At 39.1% G+C, this 19,727-nt stretch overlaps 1 protein-coding gene across 2 annotated transcripts in view; it reads left to right on the top strand.

Annotated features, from left to right (window-relative positions):
- CA10 (carbonic anhydrase 10) overlaps positions 1 to 19,727 on the top strand; it is a 165,996-nt gene that overhangs the window by 137,155 nt on the left and 9,114 nt on the right. For both annotated transcript variants that reach the window (XM_079323761.1, XM_079323762.1), the window contains exons 6-7: positions 17,600 to 17,695; positions 19,245 to 19,317. In XM_079323761.1, coding sequence (XP_079179887.1) covers positions 17,600 to 17,695; positions 19,245 to 19,317 — 169 coding nt within the window. The remainder of the gene's footprint in view (positions 1 to 17,599; positions 17,696 to 19,244; positions 19,318 to 19,727) is intronic.

The following is a 19,727-nucleotide window of genomic DNA, read 5'->3' as shown; positions in this document are numbered from 1 at the left end:
AGCATTTTTATTATTACAATTTATCAAAACAATAAAAACCAGCTCCCACCTCTCCACCTCCCCGGGAATAATCCCTGTTTTACACCTTCAGATTATTTCTGTAGCTTCAGCAGCTCTTCTGGTAGGTCTTTGTCCCTTACTTTATGTTTAACAGTTTTTTAGGACACATTTTAATATCTTAGCAAAAAACCAACTAAATCATTCATTTCAAGCAGCTGCCTTTTTATTACATTTTCAGGGATTGCTGGGAGGTGGCAGAGTTAGAGTTTTCATTTAGAATACTGACTTGACCTTCCTCCATCACTGTAGACCTTTCCTAGCAGGCACTGTCTCCCAGAAAGTCAAAATACTTTAAATTTGAGGCATTTTATTTTAGCCATCATTGTAATTTCAATAAAGACCGAGAAGGAAATACTTCTAAATTTTGTTTTCTTTGGACAAAATTGTGATAGATAATGGGTTGGGATGTTTTACAAAGACAAAGTGAAGCAAAAATCCATTTTATCATCTCAGAAGCATGTCTTTCTAAAATTATTAAAATTAGAAGTTTGTCAGGCATAGCTACTTTTAAAACAGCATGCAAGTGATAGCAGCCACAATGGCATCAGTGCTAACTCTGAAGAATTAAAATTGACAAGATTAAACCACATTTATTCCAAGTCAATTTTCTTTCCATTTATCTTTTAATATCTCACTTTTATCTGTCTGCATTCTTATCTTTGTATAAACCAACTGGATATTACAGCATACACCTGCCAAGGTTTGGTGGTTTAAAATTCAGTAGAAATTAATTAATTGTGTTCAGCTACTTTTCAGTGCTTTGGTTGGGATTTTTTAATCTACCTGCCATGAAAACATTTTGTCACTGACAGTTTGCCATAGGCACATTAGAAAAGCCCCATATACAAGTTATTACTCTGAAAGTTCTATCAAAGGCAAAGAGAGTTCTGGATTTTAGCTAGACAAGGCAAGTCCATTACTGTCCATCTCCTTCCATCATCTTGAATTTTATTGACTTTTCCTTATCTGAGTATGAACATGCCACTACCTTTTATTCCCTGGAAATTCTGCTAATAACAGAACCAGCTGGCATCACAGGCTTCATCTGCTCCACCTTCAGAGTAGGACTGGCCAGAAACAGCTGTCACCTGCTCTCAAAGGCAAAATTCTTATGAATAAAGAAAACAGATTTTTAAAAACTTCTTTCCCAAGGCATGTTCAATGTGAGCAGTGTATATTTGGTGTATTCTGCTACGTGGATCTTTGCTGTTCTCACCTTTAGCAATTTCCTTCCCATTTCCTCTGACAATCAAAGCCCAGAGTGATCAAGGCCAGGGCTGTCAGTCCACAGCACAGCATGGGACATGGTCCCATCACCCCCATGCTGACACAGGAATTAATCTGGCAGCATCCGTGGCTACAGGAGCTCAGCCACCCACTTCCTATCACCTGCTGCTCTTTTGCCTCTCTGAAGATTGAAATATCCTGGGGAGTTTGTGGAGACCCAACTTCCTCCTGCTCCAATCCACCAAACTCAGTGCAGCACTTGCACTGCACTGAAATTCATTAAATAAAGCATTTTAGAGGAGCATTTCAAATTGGGATTCTGCTAAGATTCTCCAGAAGAAGCAAATTTTTATCCTCTTTTTTTATTTTATTTTGTGGGAGAACAGAAAAGCTTATGGTAATGTGCATAAATGATAAATTAGCATACTTGCCTGAAATAAAGAATTCTGATTCAGAAAAGGATAAAAGACTTCTTAGTACTACTAAGTGTGCCACTGTCAAGTGCTTTAGAAGACAGGTTAGTGTTCATTGCTTGCTCTCTTCACATTAAAAAAAGCAGGAAAGGGTCAATAAAATATCACAGAAATATGCTACCAATAAAAACATCATTAAAAATACATAAACCACTTGCAGAACAATCCACCATGGGCAGAATGTGAAGCCCTCTTTCCCACACTTTCCTTTAGCAGGATGTGCCTGTATTTCACAGGCAAAAACTGATAATCAAAGGGCCAGACAGAGCTCTCCTCCCAGTTCTGAGTGTTGTGGTTTTGGAACTCCTGGGCTGTTTGAAGAGTATTGTGGCACTGACCTGTGGAGCCAGTTTAACTCAAAACACAGATTTCTACACCAAGACTGCTTCAGGTATTTTAAATTTTGGCCCATGTTGTTCCATTTCTCCCTTCAGATCAGAGAGGGCAGTGGGATATTTGCAGAGAGGTGGTTCATGGACAAGCCTGGGAGGTTTAAGAGTTAAACCCAGCCCTGCCCCTGCCTGATTTGGGGCACAGTGAGTGCCATGAAAGAGGCATCAGGCAGGAATATTTCCATGTGCACCCAGGGCTGCAGGTCACAGCCTCATCCCAGCAATTCTGGTGTAAGGCAGAATAGTCTATGGGAGCCTTGGAGCCCTTCTGCTCTTGGTTTTCCCTTTGGGAATCTGTTTGTACCCACAAACAGAATTTTATTCACACTCAGCCCTTCCTTGGGGAGGGACATCTCAGGAAAACCAACCAGTTCCTGAAGGCACCTGCTCTGCAGGCTCTTGGATAAATCACAGGACAAACTGGCAGGAAATCAGGGAGGTTTCTGATAGTCTCTGCTTGTCTTTCAAAAAAAAAACTCTTTGAAATCAAATTCCATCCACAAGGTACTTTGGTTTTGACACATAAGCATTTTCCAGCAAAACTCTGCTTCAGCAAAAAAATATCCCAACTAGTTCTGCTTATGATTAGTGCAAGGCCTTATTCTGTGTGAAGCCCAAGGGTGTGTTCAGTTAAGAGGATTTCTACTGTTTGAATTATAGCTTAGAGCCTCCCCATCTACTGTTCCTAAGTCACAAAAGGCACAATAGAGGAACTGTTCTTCCTCCTGACTGGTAGAGCCATTCCCTGGGGCAGTTAATTAGAAAGGGGAAAAAAAAATCATCTTTATTCTTCTAGATTCTAATGAATGTCAGTCTATTCTATCCTCATAGGATTTTCTTTCAGAAATCCAGGAAAATGATGAAAGGAAAAATGGCAGGGAAAAAAAAAAAAAAAAAAAACAGAAATGTTCCTAAAGCCTTTTTCCCATGGCCTATTTGAAAATACCTCACTATTTTTTTGGATATAGTCAGTATTGAAGATGAATACTTCAAAGAAAGTTGGAAATCTTTTGTTAGAATTTTGAGCTGTCAGGCAGCATATTCAGGGTTTATCCCCACAAATCTTCACATACATCAAAAACTCCCTGTAAATAAGTGAAACCGTGGGGACGTTGACAGATGTGATTTGGGATGTGTGTTTGCTGTTGCTGTCAGAAGCACAAACACTCTGGGGATCACAATACAAGAAAAACCAGGATGCAATCTCTAGGATTTAAAATACTTAAATCCATCTAAATTTAAAATGCAAACCCCACTGTGAGCTTTTACATTAACTTCATTTTTCTTATTTTATGCACACAAGGTGTTACCAAATAATAAAGTACCTAGAAACTGCTAATACTGTAGAAATTACCAAAAGACTAAGGTGAAAAGAGAATTTTTAAGACACAAGCTTCTTTCCTAGCAAAGAATATCAGATCAGGGTTTTTTATGTCATCCATCTTTCAAATGCTCTTGTAAACTCATCAATATTTTGGTTGTGATCATCAACAGCTTGAGTAGATCAATTTTATCTGTGTGCTGCTAGATAGCATTCCTTATTTTGTGCTCTGAAAGTGGCAGCTTATAACTAAAAGTGAATGACTATTATTAAATCTGCAGATGCACATCATTTAAAATAAAATAATATAAAAAAGGGAGAATTCTAGAAAACCAACAGAATCACTGAGCTGTGTCATCCTACATTAGCTGAAAATCTGTCCTTTAATGTTTATGAAGAGGAAAATAAAAATGCAGTGAGGAGCTGGAAGGTGCCATCTGTCTCCTTTGAGTTCATTGTTTTGTTTCTAGCTGGGTCTGAACCAAAAACTGAATTCAGAGATGTCCAGTGCTGGAAGCTGTCATGTCATGGTCCCCTTGGAAATTTGGAGTTGCTTATGGCTGCACACACTAATGACAGCCCTTGGAATGCACAGCCATTAGCAGTTTCCCCATTAAGTACCAATTACTCACAGGGTAATTATTGTGTGGGTTCACAAATGACAGAGGGTGAGTCAGTGCAGTCAGGACAGCAGGGCATGACCAGGACATGAGAGCTCCTGGTGTTTGCAAAGACACAGAAAATTTAGCCTGATTTCTATTTCTCAAAATTCTATTATTATTCTGTTCCATTTATATCCTTGATGGGCACCTCAAGCAGCAGAACTTGCACTTCAGTGAAAATTCATCCCCCCAGGACAGTGCACAGTGCAAACTGCAACATCCAAAAATCCAAGAACAGTCATGAACCTCCCATCATGTGCACACAATATTGTGCCAGCCAGAAAGCCTTTTACCACCTATACCTGAACCTGCCTCTCACCAGCTACTTTTAAATTTCCAAATTTGTAAATTCAGAAAAATAAGTAGATAAAAACAATGCCAGATAAAGACTGTAGCATAATAAATATGCCAAGCTAAGTAGATCTCAAAGTACTTCAGGAGTGCAGGGCCATAAGCCTTTGAAAATATTAAAAATCAATGAAGCAGTGAGAAATAATTTACAAGATGTGTCTTCAGAGTTCATGGAATGCTGATGGGGTGAATACCTCTTAAAATGTCTTTAAATGTGTAGTATTTTTTCTTTGGATGTATAATCTCAGATTTGTTGAACCATTTAATTATTTTGACACAGTTCACACTTTGATTCTAATCAGGAGACCTGTGACAGAACAACTGTTTATCAAACTGCTGTTAATGAAGCAAATAAAGCAATCCTTAACGTGCACACATTCCATCTGTGCACCTTTCCTACACCATCTATCTGTGGGGAAGTGGAGCTGCACCAGTTTCTGCAGAGCAAACTGCACTGTGCTATCAACAGCATCCTTCCCTTGTAATTTGAATTCATATTGGAAATCTCATTTGCAGAAGTGACACTCTGTAAAAGAGCCACATAGGGCTGGCTGAGCACCTCAACACCTCCAGCTACAGACAGTGAAACTATTGCCAACAGCTTGGGTAAAGAACAGGACAGTCTTTGTCATCTGAAGTCTGTGACCTGCTGTGATGCATCAGCCTTAAGTTTTTGGGCCAAATTTTCTCATATTATCAGCATAGTGAGAGCTAAAAACCATTTGTGTGTGTACATACAAACTCATGTTTATATATTATAAACATGAGATAAAACCAGCAGCAGCTGAATGCTGAGTTGGTTTGAATGAATAATCCACTATGTAATAATTGGTTAGACAAAAATATTTTCTTTTTTTTTATTAAGAAGCTGTCTTGTTTTGAGATTGTTTCAATCAACTCCTTGGGAAGGAGTCTCAGATTTTTATTCACTAACCTCTGAACCCCACTGAGAGAGCAAACCAGGGTGTGTTTTGTGTCTCTCTAGGAAATGTACAGTGGGGGATGAAGCAGCTGGATGGCAGCACTAATGTGGTGAGAATGACAGATTTCAAGTGACAGGAATAAACACGTCAGAAAAGGACAGGGGAGGTGTTTGGTGTTGATAAAAATGGGAATATTTGGACATGCAGAAGGAAAACACACTTGACTTGAGTGGCACAGGCAGCATCAGAGGAAAGGCTGGGGAAGAGCAGGGCTCAAAGGGGGCACAGCCAGCCATGGGCACGCTTGGATTTCATCTGTTCATCTGCTGGCACTGGCCAGAGCTGACAAGGGTGACAGCAGCAAAATTTCAGTCTGTTGGATGGAGGTGGGAAGACTCAGCTCTGCACAGAAATACAGACTGACTTGATAAAACAACTGACTTTGGTGGGTGAAAGTAGACAAACTGGAATTTGGACTGGAGGGCCAGAGCCAGCAGCAACTTTATATAATGTGGTAGAGAGATGTAATGCCCTGAAGTACTAACAAATGCATTTTTACATCTCCAGAGTGTTACAGGTTTTTTTCAGGAAATGTCCTAAAAATCTCAACCTTGACGTTCAGGCTCACAATTGTTTTCAGCAAACCTATTTCCCTGGTGAGTTGCCCTCTTTTCTTCTGCAGCAAATTTCTTCTACTTGACTCCCAGTTATGCACAAAGTGATTTACTAGACAGATTGCATTTTCTTCCCTCTTCTGGAAAGTGTCAGTTTCTGAGCAAGATCAAATAACCTTCTGCACTTCAGTATTGACTAATTTTAATTATTAAAACTTTTCTTCGAGGAAAATCTCTTCATGCTGTTTGCTGAGAAACCAGAAATTTTTACTAGTATTCAGGGACTTCTTGAGATCAGGGAACTCTGGAGACAGAATTCTCAATTTATACTGGGCTCACACTTATACAACTATTTTTTGGTTTTTTTTTTTAAAGTAGGAAGAACTAGATTTTTTTTCTTTGCCTTCTTTCTATGTATCTCCCTTTAAACTTGAGATAATGGGCTTTGCAAAGGCTAGAGAAACAGGAACACATAAATTTTTATGCAGTAAAACAAAATCGTATATATATTTAAATGAATTATAAAGCTAAACACTTACTTTGCATATATATTAAGCTTATTAAAATCAGAAATAAATCTTTTATTACGAATCCTTTTAGTGATACACAGTCCCCCACTGACAGTTTCACATGCAATCCTTTCCTCCAGCAGCCTGGCAAATTGATATTGTTAAAGTGTCAATGAAAGAAAATAACAGCTACATTGCTATTTGAATTTCTCGCATTTAAGTTCTGAGATTTTCACATTATTGACAAGTAATCAGATGTTTTAGCAAGGTAAAAGGATAATTACACTGCTGCTCCAGAACTGGAAAGCTAAAGAGCACTGCCTGCATTTAAAGTAAAACAAAGCTTTGCCACAGACAGCACAAACCAGCCTCTCACCTTGACAACAAACTGCAGGCCAATGAAATGAAATACATGCTTAATGATGTCAGATGGACAAAGCAATAAAGTTATAGAGAGACTCAACATTATCTTCAATTAGGTGTCTACTTTGGTTGAAGAATTCTTAGCATTACAGTTCAAAGAGCTGGATTTTTATCTGCACTAATTTTCAGCTCCATTTCATCTGTGCATTAAGAGAAAGGGTTTGTTGTTTTGTTGATTTTTTTGTTTTGTTTTGTTTTGTTTTTTTGCTGTGCAAAAGCCATACCAGAGGATATGGTACATAATAAAGAAATTAAATAAAGGCAGAGGTGTCAGGCACAGCACTAGGACTAACTGAAGAAAGTACAGCTGGGAGAATTGGTGAATAGTAATTGCATGGGGGAAAGATTGAGAAAAAACCCACAGGAGACATTGCTTGGATAAAACCATCATTCCTTGTACACCTAAAAAGGAGCAGCAGATTTCCATCCCCATGCACAAACAGTCAAGCACTGGCATGGTATTATGGGGTTGGCATCAATCCAAAGGAAACCAGAGTATTTCCCACATCCAGCATTCCAGTCCCACTGGGAGCACCCAAACTGGGACAGCAGGAGCATCATCCACTCTGAACCATCCATCCATCCATCCATCTATCCATCCATCCATCCATCCATCCTTCATCCATCCATCCGTCCATCCATCTATCCATCCATCCATCCATCCATCCATCCATCCATCCATCATCCATTCATCCATCCATCCATCATCCATCCATCCATCCATTCATCATCCATCCATCCATCCATCCATCCATCCATCATCCATCCATTCATCATCCATCCATCCATCCATCCATCCATCCATCATCTATCCATCCATCATCCATCCATCTGTAATCCATCCATCCATTATCCATCCATCATCCATCCATTCATCATCCATCCATCCATCATCCATCCATCCACCCATCCATCATCCATCCATCATCATCCATCCATCCATCCATCCATCCATCCATCCATCCATCCATCCATCCATCCATCCATCCATCCATCCATCCATCCATCATCCATCCATCCATCCATCATCCATCCATCCATCCATCATCCACCATCATCCATCCATCCATCCATCCATCCATCCATCCATCCATCCATCCACCATCATCCATCCTTCCATCCATCATCCATCCATCCATCATCCATCATCCATCCATCCATCCATCCATCCATCCATCCATCCATCCATCCATCCATCCATCATCCATCCATCCATCCATCCATCCATCCATCCATCCATCCATCCATCCATCCATCCTCCCCAGGGTGTCCTGGCAGGGGGAGGTGGCTGCAGTTGGGGTGGGATAGGGAAAGGCACCACTGCTGCTCTCTGCCTGCCCTCTGTCAGAGTTTTTCAGGCTGGGAAAGACCCCTGAGCTCAGCCTTTGCTGCTCACCACCTTGAGGTGCTGCCATCAAAGGGCACAGGGCTCCATGGGGAGATGGAAGCAGGTTGTGCCTTTCACACCCAACTCAGGCATTGTTCCCCATGGAAGCCACACCATCCCCACCCAGTTGGTATTTCTGGAGTCTGGAGCTCTCCCAGTGGGAGCTGGTGGCAGAAGAGCTGATCAGTGGGTGTTGTTTGCATGGCTCTCAGGAGCACTCTGAAGGCCAGGCACTTTGCCAGCCAGAGTAGAGAGCTGCTTTCACAGCCTGGCTGAGGTCAGGCTTCCTGCCAGCAGAATAGCATTTACTACATGGACAAAACAAATTTCAAAGACTTCTATTTGAATCACTGCCCAAAGTCATCTTTTCTAATTGCAGCAAGTCCAACAAAGCAAAGGTTGTTTCTTCAAGAACTCAGCATTTTAGAGCATGGCATGTTCCCTGATCTTCTTTTATTAAGGCAAAATATCTCTTTGGCATTTCAGGTATTTCCAGCACTTCAGCTGTATAACTAACCTGCAAATTAACACAGACTGTGTTGTCTAATAGGGAAAAAAAGCTTTCACTTCTGCTGCCTGATGCAGAAAGCTGATAAAAAGTGCAAATGTGACTTTACTGCTGCCCCTTCCACCACCATCACATCCGTGTCCTGCACTTGTTCAGCAGTGTTTGCCAGCACCCTGCTTCTTTCACCAAAGCCTTCAGAGGAAGCTAAAGGGCTTACTTGAGAGAGATAACTGGCTTAGTTCCAGCTCTAAAGTGTCACTTATCTTCCCCACTGAGTTTAACTCCACTCAAGTCATTCAGAAACAAGATAATTTTATATTTGTCTGCCTTAAGCTGCACTATCTCACATTCTTAGATAATCCCTTTCCTCTTGTTTTTTTTTTTTTTTTTTCTTGCTTGCTATTTCTCAACTTCAAATTGGCCTATTAAATTACAAACATGAAACTGGCTCCTATGCCATTCATATGAACAGCAAAAGGCACTTGCACTTCCTTTAGCTTTAAAACAAGCTTCTAGAATATTCTTCAACAAAAACGAAAAAAGTCCACTTATCTTCTGCCTGCAGGGTAATAGATCTGTGCCAACTTTCTCAGAATCTTTGACTCTGCACCTCTGACAGGTGTTAAATTTCTCAGAATAATTTCTAAAAATTTGACTCTAATTTATCATCTCATCTAGCACAACATTAATACCTTTAAGGACCTCTGACAATTCAATAAAGCATCATTCCAGAAATGGCTATTTTGAAACAAGCTGGGCTTTCTCAAGCTCTTCTGTTTCTGAACTCTCAATTTACATTCAAACAGCAACTTAACCAGCAATTATATCCATCTCAGTTTTTTCCTCTTCTATTAGGCTTTAAAAGTTTTCCTGTTACTGTATTTTGAGGTGCTGGAAATCAAGTGGAAATCCCACATAGTTCTGGCAAAACTATTTGGGTTCTGATTTCTTTTTGTGCCTTTTATGGGTTATGTGTCACAAATTGTCATTGTCATGGATCAGTGACACAGATTGAACTTCATACCATGACATTTATTATTGAGATGCTTTCCCCAATACAGTGGGGAAATCAAAATCAGTGATTTGACATCTGAACCTCTCACAGTATTGGTACTGGAGATAAATGCAGCTATTCCCATGTTGGAGTTGATGAGCTGGGCAGAGATGGGAGAGAGAGCTGCTCAAAGGCAGAGTAGGACTTGAACATAATTTTTTTATGTCATAGATGAGCAAGCCAGTCACTAAAGTGGAAGGAGACTCTTGAGGGAAGAGCATGAGAAAAAAAAACAACATAGAATTGTTGGAAAACACCTTTTAATTTAAACAGTTCAGCTGTTATCCTGTCATTTACCAAGGCCATCACTAAATATCCCCAAGTGCCACATCCACACGTCTTTGTGGGATGGAAACTACACCACTGCCCTGGGCAGCCTCTTCCAGGGCTTGGAAGGGGAAAAAATTTCATAAAATCCAATGTAAACCATCCCTGGCACAAGTTGAGGTAATTTTCTCTCATCCTGTTGCTTGTTAGGTGGGAGAAGAGAACCAGCCCCCCCTGGATACAGCATCTTCTCCAATGGACATTACCAACAACATCTTAAAATACATCCTCAGTTTTATTCTGTGCTTTCCCCATATACACACATTGCTGGCACTTTAAGAACATAAAGTCTCATGCTTCATTTTTGGCACAAATAGAAAAATAGCATTCTGAATTTACAATACACTTCTATGCTCAAGAGAGCAGGTGAAATTGATAATTGCCTTATTTCTGCTTCTGGTTTGGAACCCTAAAACTAACCTTTACTTGATAGTTAACATTAAATTTTGTTTTCCTTACTAGATGATGAAATGAGAACAAAAGGGCCAAGATCTAGATTTTCAGTAGACAAAATTCTCTTAACTTTTTTTTGCTCATCCGTTTATTCATCAGTCTGTGATGTGTCTCTGCCCTTGGCCATCATGCCCAATCTCTGAACAGAAATGGAACTACAGATGGTTTTTTGGCAAGGTGGACTGAGAGCTCTGGTGGATTTTGGAGAAGGCTTGAACTGCTAATTCCTCTGTCAGTGACCTGCTCTGGCATCCTTTGCATTCAGTGTCTCAGGGCAATGCAGTGAACCACAGAAATAGCATCAATCACCACTTCCCCATATTCTTGACATGCAGGAACCATTTTCTGCTGCTTTCTGGGCTCATTGTGAAAGAAACACAGAATTCTAGCAGAAATACAGAGCAGCATTATGTAACTGAATCTACCAAATGGAGCGTTCGTACCGAGTTCATCATCGAGGTGTCTGAGCATCTGTTGTATTTAAAATGAGAAAATATTTTAAATGCAGTGCTCACTCAGAAAATCCTGCACGAATCCAGAAATGATGATAGACTCATCTCACAGTGGTTGTTTTTTTCTAACATTACCCCTGTTCTCTCTAAAGATACAACTTTTGTAGATGATGGATTGGGTCAGTGCCAAATTACAGCTGGCAGTGAAATTCTGCATCAGCCAAGACATAATCAACATTAAGCACTTGAGCCTCAAACTTCAGTTTGATCCTCACACAAAGCAAATTGCAGAGAAGTGTCATTTATTTATGTTTATCCAGCTCTTGCTCATCTGCTGACAATGAGTGACAGGAGTGGCTGAGTGGCAGGTCAGACAGAAATACTCATGTTGGGAGCAATTGGCTCAGCAATGACTCCCCTGTCAAAAACCCTCCCTGAGTCACTCAGCAGCCAAGGAACTCCTCTGCACCCCTGGGGCTCAATTTGGGTTTTTCTTTCCTTGCTGTTTCAGCTGTGTGGAAGAGAGTACAAATGATTGTGACACTTGCAACAGTTCCAGAAGCATTTGGATGTCAGGAGTCCATCACCTCTCACTTCTACTTTTTCAGCCTATTGACTTAATTTTTTTTATTGTTGGCACAAAGGGGAAAGTCCTGAGAGCAAATTCTGAGATATGCACAGCAATCTGATCTCTTCAGACAGTAATTTGTACTTTTTACTGTAGTCCTGAGGATGCTTAAGAGAAAAATCAAGTTTTAAATATCACCTAAACTAGTCTTGTTTCCTACTTGCAAATAAATTAAAGTAAGACTTAGGAAAGAAATCAGAGTCTATATAAACATTATGGAGAAAGACTTAATTGTCTACATTTCAATCAGGTCTTTTTTTTTTTAATATGTTCTAGCTTCATATTTGCATGTAAACAAGGAATAAGGCTCTGTTAGAGCCTCATCAGTGTATGATACCATATATATATCTAATGTATATATATGTAATGTATTCATTTTTTAGGAGCCACAATACCTGCTGAAAATAACACCCATGTTAACATGCTCCCAAGGAATGCTGAGTAAGGCTCATTGTTGAGCACTTTTATTGCAAGTTAGTTCTTGTTACTAACTGCTCTAACGAAATGTTTAGACACCATTTGTAGCTTCAGTACTAATTCCAAGCACGCCATTATTTCTAATAAGACAGATTTTGCAGCCAAGAGTAGTTAACCCAACTGCATTTCCACTTTACTGCATGATTATTGCATTTCTCTACACAGCTGTCTGCTCAGAAGCAGGAGAATAATTAGTTCCTTTCATGCATTCTTAGTCTTATTCTTTTAAGTAAAAAAGAATTCTAATATTGTTCATTTATCTAGGATACAATTGCTGGCACATAGCTATAAATGTGGATGACAAGTTTTTATTAAAGTATTAAACCAGTTGTTTATATACATTTCTTTCTTAAATCACAAAATAATTGTCAAAATTAGTGAAAACACAAAACAAGGCATGAACCACATTTGTCAGCAGCAGCCTAAATAGCCTTAGTTTTAACAAAGAGAACATCAAAGAGAGTCAGATAAAAATTATTTCAATCAACTGTTTTGCTGTATTTCATATACTTGGTCTGTGTAGCAGTGAGAATGGTATCTCCCTGACTTCCCCTGTACCCTGTGTTTGGTTCAGTCCTTTCCCCTCCCCCCTAAGCTGATTGGCTGGGCTCTGCTTTTACTCCGCCCCTGGCGGGGGGTTTAAAATCCAAGGTCGGGGCATTCCCACTTCCTCTTTCTCCCTGGAAGCCCCCTGGAATAAAGCTGTGAACACCACCGGGAGAAGGAGCCTCTTGTGTTCTTTTACCTCCTTCCTGCAGGGCTCTGGGCTTCCTTCCAGTAACTGAGCGAGCCAGAGGGAAGCTCAGATTGTTCCAGCAATTGGCGCCCAACGTGAGGCACCAACCCACGACCCTGAGATTAAGCGCACAGATAGCTCAGTTGGTACAGCATGAGACTGGGTTTTTTTTATTTCTCCTTAGTTTAGTACAGCAAAGTTAAAATTTTTAGCAGATTTAAATTGTAAAACTGCAGCTAAAATGCAAAGTAAACTGCTGGGAGGACAGGTGACCATGTATAATTCCTGTTACCAATATATTAACAAAGCAAGAGCACTGCACTGCTGTGGGCTTATACATAAAGAATAAAAGGTAAGCCTTTTGGATTAATTAATCAGGATGCAGGTAAAACTACCTTGTCAAACACAAACATTTCATGGTTTAGTACCCTGGGCATGAAAAGATGGGTTTGTTCTTCAAAGAGAAGAAAATTCCCCTGCATCACTGCCAGAGACTGCTCCAGGAAAACCAGACAAGTCAGGTCCACAGGTTCTGAGGAGTTGGTCCATGTTCTCCCAGCTGGTGCTATGCCTTTACACAATACAGGAAGTACATCTGATTTAATCTAATTTAATTTAATTTAATTTAGGACTACTTTAAAAACAGTTTTGTCAGTCACACAAATTGCACTGATCTCATACCTGTTCATACCCACAAAATTGATGCCATAAATAACTCTTGGGTGATGCCACATTGCTGCTCTTTCTAAAGGGTTTTACTGTAAGAGTAATTATATTTTAACAGTGAAATAACTGTTGTTATTAATAGCTTTCAAGTCAGGAAAATTATTTTCCTCTCTGGGCACCCACCATGCAGAAACTACATTTCTTTTGCTGTTTTTATTAAACTTTGGATAAACAAAAATACATAATTATTTTCCTTAATGATATCTTAGACACTTCTTACAGGAACTCTGAATCAAAACAAACATTTAACCTGTCTTCTTGAGCGATTTCATTTGCTTTTGTTCCCTGCTGTGCTGGAAACATACTTTGTGCTTGCTCTCAATGAGGTACCCCAACAATTTCTCAGGTAGTGCAGCATAATGTAAATATTACGGTTATAGATGAGCTGTTCCCTGCTGCCATTTACTTCATGCTTTACCTCACTTGTCATTTACAAATCAAAAATGTTTATGGACTCAAAAATGTTTACAACTCTTCCAGCTAGAATAAAGGGTATTCTATTAATCCCAAGAGGAATGTGGAAAAATGCATGTGAAGTACTGCAATATTCTAAATTCCCTCCTATCAGCAGTGGAGAGATGGGGATATCTGAGTTGGGATAAATTCTTATTTCAATAAAATACTTGTATTGAGTATACAAGATGTTTATATAGGGTTTTACTTGTATGGCACTTATATAGAGTTCTGGTTTTGGTAACAATTTCCCATTGGTGACATATTTTTCATGAGATCACCTGACCTGGTAACATTATCTTATCCCAAAATTTCACCATGTTTCTTGGTCACTTCTTGCCTAGGGAACATTTTTCTGTGCCTGTCTCTCCCATAGTTTCTGCTTGATTAGACCTAAGATACCAGGCCCCTTTATTGTTCCATTGTACTCTCTGTTTTAGTCCTATACCCTCAGTTTCCCATTGCTCCAGGTTTGGTTGCAGCAGAATATGGACAGCCTTGAGAGGCCAAAAATCTGTTTCTGATTCTGATCTTGGTCAATGCACATTCCTGGGTGATGGAACAAGGCCATGTTCTGGTTTTTCATCAGCTAAAAGAGAGTAATTAATCCTAATTCTCTTTTTTTCCCTGCAAAATAGAACTTCTGTAGCTGGAGGAAAACAAAGAGGTATCAGTTGCTCTGTGGCAAATTAATCTTAAAGGGGGAATCTTCCAAAGAAAATCAATAGGTTTGGACAAGATTCAGTATTGCCTTTGAGCCCTGAAACCCAAACTAAACTCAAAGTTTGCTTTCAGCATTGTAAGTCTGCTCTGGTTCTGATGTGCTTTTAATACAGTGTCATCATTTGAAAAGTGAGATTTTCTTATGTGAGCAATTTTACTTTATGTGGCTTCACCTTCATGGAAGACTCCAGTAATATTTTATACAGACCAAATGCTTACAGGTATTTCAGGCAACTTGATTATTCTCAGAGGAAATTTAATAGGGTATTAATTTTTTTATTCTGTTGTGTTTTGTGTTTAAGATATTCATTTGAATCTTTCTAAATTAGCCCGTTCCATGTGAGAAATTTTGAAAATTATGTCTCCTTAGATGGTCAACCTTTTTCTAAAAAAAAGATAAACTGAATGAATTTAACCATGGTACCATGGAAATAGCTTTAAAATCAATTTGGGTGCAGGGAGGAAGGATACAACTGCAACACAGAGAAAGTGACAGGTTTGAGAAAAAAAAAAGTCTCTCTTCATTATACACTGAGACTTTTGTGGCTGAATATACTTGAGATATTTTATTTCCATGAGTGCCATCAGTCAAATCAAGAATTTGATGTTGACTCAGGTTGGAAGGAGAATTTTGTCCTTGCTTTTACCCATTCCTGCACTCAGCATTTTGGTTTGTTTTATAAAATGACTTTATCTAATTCATTGTTATTCTGGCACTTTGTACAGAAGATTTCATCACTTATTTCCCTGATAATTCACAAGTTAATTTGGCTGCCAGGGTAAAGAGTTGTACATAAAAATGCAAATATATGACTAAGACTAAAATTTGAGTGAGTGCAGGGTCCCCAGAACAGTGATGTTATCAAAGTAGTACTATTTCAGTAGTACCACAAAGTGATGGCTAATGAGCATTATAACCTCTGTGTGCTCCAGGAGACCTTCACTGTTCTGCTTCCTGGCTGTCAGAATTTGGTAGAGCACTCCATTGGCCGCTTTGACATTTTTTTCTATAGTTCCCAATTGAGACAGGACAAAAGTAATTGAAATTAACACATCAGAGCAGTACTTTCGACCCTCTTGTTATTTTTTTGGTCTGTGAACTGCTGGCTGTAAATAGTAAAACTACAGACCAAAAATCTTCTGATCTTACCAATGCAAATTTTCTCTTTCAGAATTTCCACTGCCCCGTTTTCATCAATATCCAAGCACTAAAACAGCATCCAGAGGGATTTGGGGGGTGGTGAGAGGACAATGCTTGAGTGCCTTTTATATAAAGCTTGTAAGATTACTTAAAAGAAGAATACATTTTGCAGTCAGGGCAGAATATGGGAAATGGAACTGTTTGAACACATCATCTGTTTCTTACCTTATCTTGGACTGAAATAATAATCTCAGGTTTCACATAACTTGGGATACTGCTGTGATTCAGATCAACACATGGATTGGTGGATTTACATCTTCAGGTGGCAAAGTGAGGTTCAGTTTATTTAACTTGACTGTGCACTGCAGATCCTGTAGGGACATCATTCCTGCAGAAAAATCCTTACAATTGCATTTTAGACTGAATACCCAGACCTCACATTCATCCAAAAGACAATTTCACAAATACAGGCATTAACCTCTGTTTCAGTGAGGTTTAGGTGTTGGTTTTTTCCCTCATTATAAACTTGGACAGCACATTATAATGACATTTCTTTACTGGAAGTCTTAGTCTTGGACCATTTGTACAGTGACAAAGATTACCAGATATGAATTAAGTTAATACTGATCTTGTTCACAGCATTTAAGTCCAGAAATTTCTCTGGACAGCCTTTAGGAGTATCAGCACATGAAAGACAGACCTGATTTTTAAATGTGAACATCAGGCTCTGCAATTCTGACTGCCAGAACAAGAACCTTCCTTTTCTAATTGACATCTGAAAACTAAGAAAGATCTTTAGGCTAAATAAATCTGACTAGTCTTTCATCTGTTCAGAGATACTTAACTGCCACCAGAGTTCATTAAATTTGTTCATCTTTTTTTAAAAAAAAAAAAAAGGTACAAATTGCAATGTAAATTGCAATCATGTCTGGTGATCCCTGACAAATCAAATATCAAGATTCTGTGTAAAGACATTTACATAGGCAGTGAGAGAAGGGAACTGTGCCTCTGTAATGTAAAAGTTCCAGCAAATCATAAAACTGAAAAGCAGAAGGAAAGCTGCAGGAACTAAGGAGAGCCTGGTTAACAATAATACAGTAAGTGCTTAACTGTAGGAGCCTCTGTAACCAAGTTTGCAGAATCTGGGGTCAATGAATATCAGTATTTTGAATTCTGTGAGTGCTGGTTTTATGAGTTCCAAACTCATATCCCATATGTTTCCTCAAATATTTCAACCCCTGACTCCTCAGCTTGGCTTGAGGCTGCAGAGCTCAGATTATTTGTTGCCCATGGCAAGTGCTGCTGGAGCAGGGAAGGGATGTCAGCCCCTGCAGTGCAATCTGTGGCTGGATGTGGGTGAATTCACAGGCTGGCAATTCAGAGGAAAACACTCTGATCTGTACCAGTTGGAGCCAGATGGTGACTGAAATTATTAAAATTTCAAACTCCTGAAAAATGACCCTGCTACAAAGAACTCAAAGCAGAGATGGGATCCCAGTCAGTGTGGGGGGAGTATTTGCAGACTGTGTGGGATGTTTGCCTCTGGTTAATTGTAATCCTTCCCTTCATCCTTTTCTAGGTTCAGCTGATCCACTATAACCATGAGCTGTACACAAATGTCACAGAAGCTGCAAAGAGTCCTAATGGGTTGGTGGTAGTTTCCATATTTATGAAAGTGAGTATTCCATGCTACAGATTCCTAATATACAGACAGTAAACTTTTCCCTGAACTGTAAATGTAGGAGTTAGACTCCTCATTATGTTACAGCAGTGCCCAGAGGCTCTGATCTGGAATCCAGAGACAGCTTCATCCTGAACTGAGCACTCCATCTCTGCTTCAAAGCTTTTACAATAAGGGAAATTAAACAGGATAAGGGAGGTGGGGGAAAAACCCCTCACATCATAAACATCACTCATAAAACCTTAATGGCTGTGGCAGAAGTCACTAGCTTTGCAGATTTAGTGCTTCTTCATGAAATGTTATTCATCCAAATCTCCTCTAGAAGGTTGAGGCCCTGGGAAAGAGGGCATGTCATGCTGATGTGTCAAAGCCAGCAATATCAGATTTTCTCAGTGTTATTTAAAACACCTTAAAACTATCAAAACTGAAAGTAGAAAGTTAAAATTAGAACTTCTAATATCCTACATTTCACAGAGCCACAAAGATGTGAATATTTTGTCTCCATCCTGTTGCATTCAAGGTGGATAGTTAAGTCTATAATTTATAGTGATCTAACACTGAACTCAAGACTTTGGTTTTCCCAAACCTCTTTAATTACATTGGAGAAACCTTTTCTCTCCTTTTATATAAAAAAAAAATTTCTCCCCTCTAAATATTGTTAATATTCTGTCATTTATATCTTTTTTTCATCAGTCTAAAAAAGTGAGTAATGCTGAAGTTCACCTCATCACACCTTAGGTATGGGATAAGGGAATTACTACTCTAATCCCATTTCATAAAGGTCCTAATAAAGCATTAACCTCAGAATTTTTCACAGAGCATACTGAATAATTAGATATAAAAGGGCAATTTACACATATTATATTTAAGGAAGATATTTAGGCTACTTTTTTTTTATCCAAAATGTATTGTATTATGACCCAACAATCTGACCTGCATTCATGAAAAAGGGAAAAATTAAAGCAAATACAGAGGGAATCTTGTCAATATTTAGAAGTACCTGCAGGGAGGTGTCAGAGGATGGACCAGGCTCTGCTGAGCAACAGGAAAGAGGCAACAAGGGGACAGAACCATGGGAAGCTCCACCTGAACATGAGGTGTTACCTCATATGTTACCCAGATATAAACCAGAGGAAGAGAGCTTTAATTTGCAATTAAAATAGCCTGCTGCAAAGAAAATATATTTATCAATAAATAAAACAATAGAATACTAATGAAAATCCTGCCTAATATATCAACCACCTGCAAATTCCATCAGAGCTGTTGGAGAGGAAACCTGTGCTCACACTTTTATTCAGGCATTAATTTATGTTCACCCTGTTCTCCCATCTTTGTGTTTTATTTATTTCACCAACTTTCTATCAAGCTTTATTAGAAAAAGAAGTAAATAATTATTTCCTTTTCCCACAACAATGAAAAAAAGGCAGAACCCGGTTGGAGGAGTATCAGAGGGTGAGTGTGTGTGTGCACGTGGAAGAGCTGCAGTTCTGGCATGGAAATGTTTGTGAGAAGATTTTGACATTGTGCATTTTCTCTTCTGCAGGTATCTGAATCATCAAACCCATTTCTAAATCGAATGCTCAACAGAGACACCATAACAAGAATAACGTATAAGAGTAAGTTTCTTTCCTCTTCCTCTGTGTTCTTTCAGTATCAAATAACACATTTAGTGATCCTGAAACAAGAGGCACTTCATACTGGGCAGAAATTCCAGCTTTGCATTGCCAGCAACTCTGCATGATAAACTCAGGAATGTGAAAAATCTCATTAGGTCATCATTTTATCAAATGAATTTTGAACTTCAAAGTCTGTTTTATCTCTGAAGTTGCAACAACAGACTAATGAAATCATATTTGACACATAAATATACTGTATTCACACAGAATGCTCAGGAGGAACTGCCTACTGTTAGCAGTAAAGGGGACATGTGGAGCAGCCTGGGTTATATCAGATCTGGTTATGTCAAGATGCTGCACCATTAACTGGATTTAATATTCATCAGTGTTTCCTTTTTGTACAAAAAAGT

Source organism: Erithacus rubecula (assembly GCF_903797595.1).
Source record: "Erithacus rubecula genome assembly, chromosome: 20".
NCBI classification, from domain to species: domain Eukaryota; kingdom Metazoa; phylum Chordata; class Aves; order Passeriformes; family Muscicapidae; genus Erithacus; species Erithacus rubecula.
Note: the sequence above shows the minus strand (reverse complement) of the source record. Positions and strands in the feature narration are given on the sequence as shown.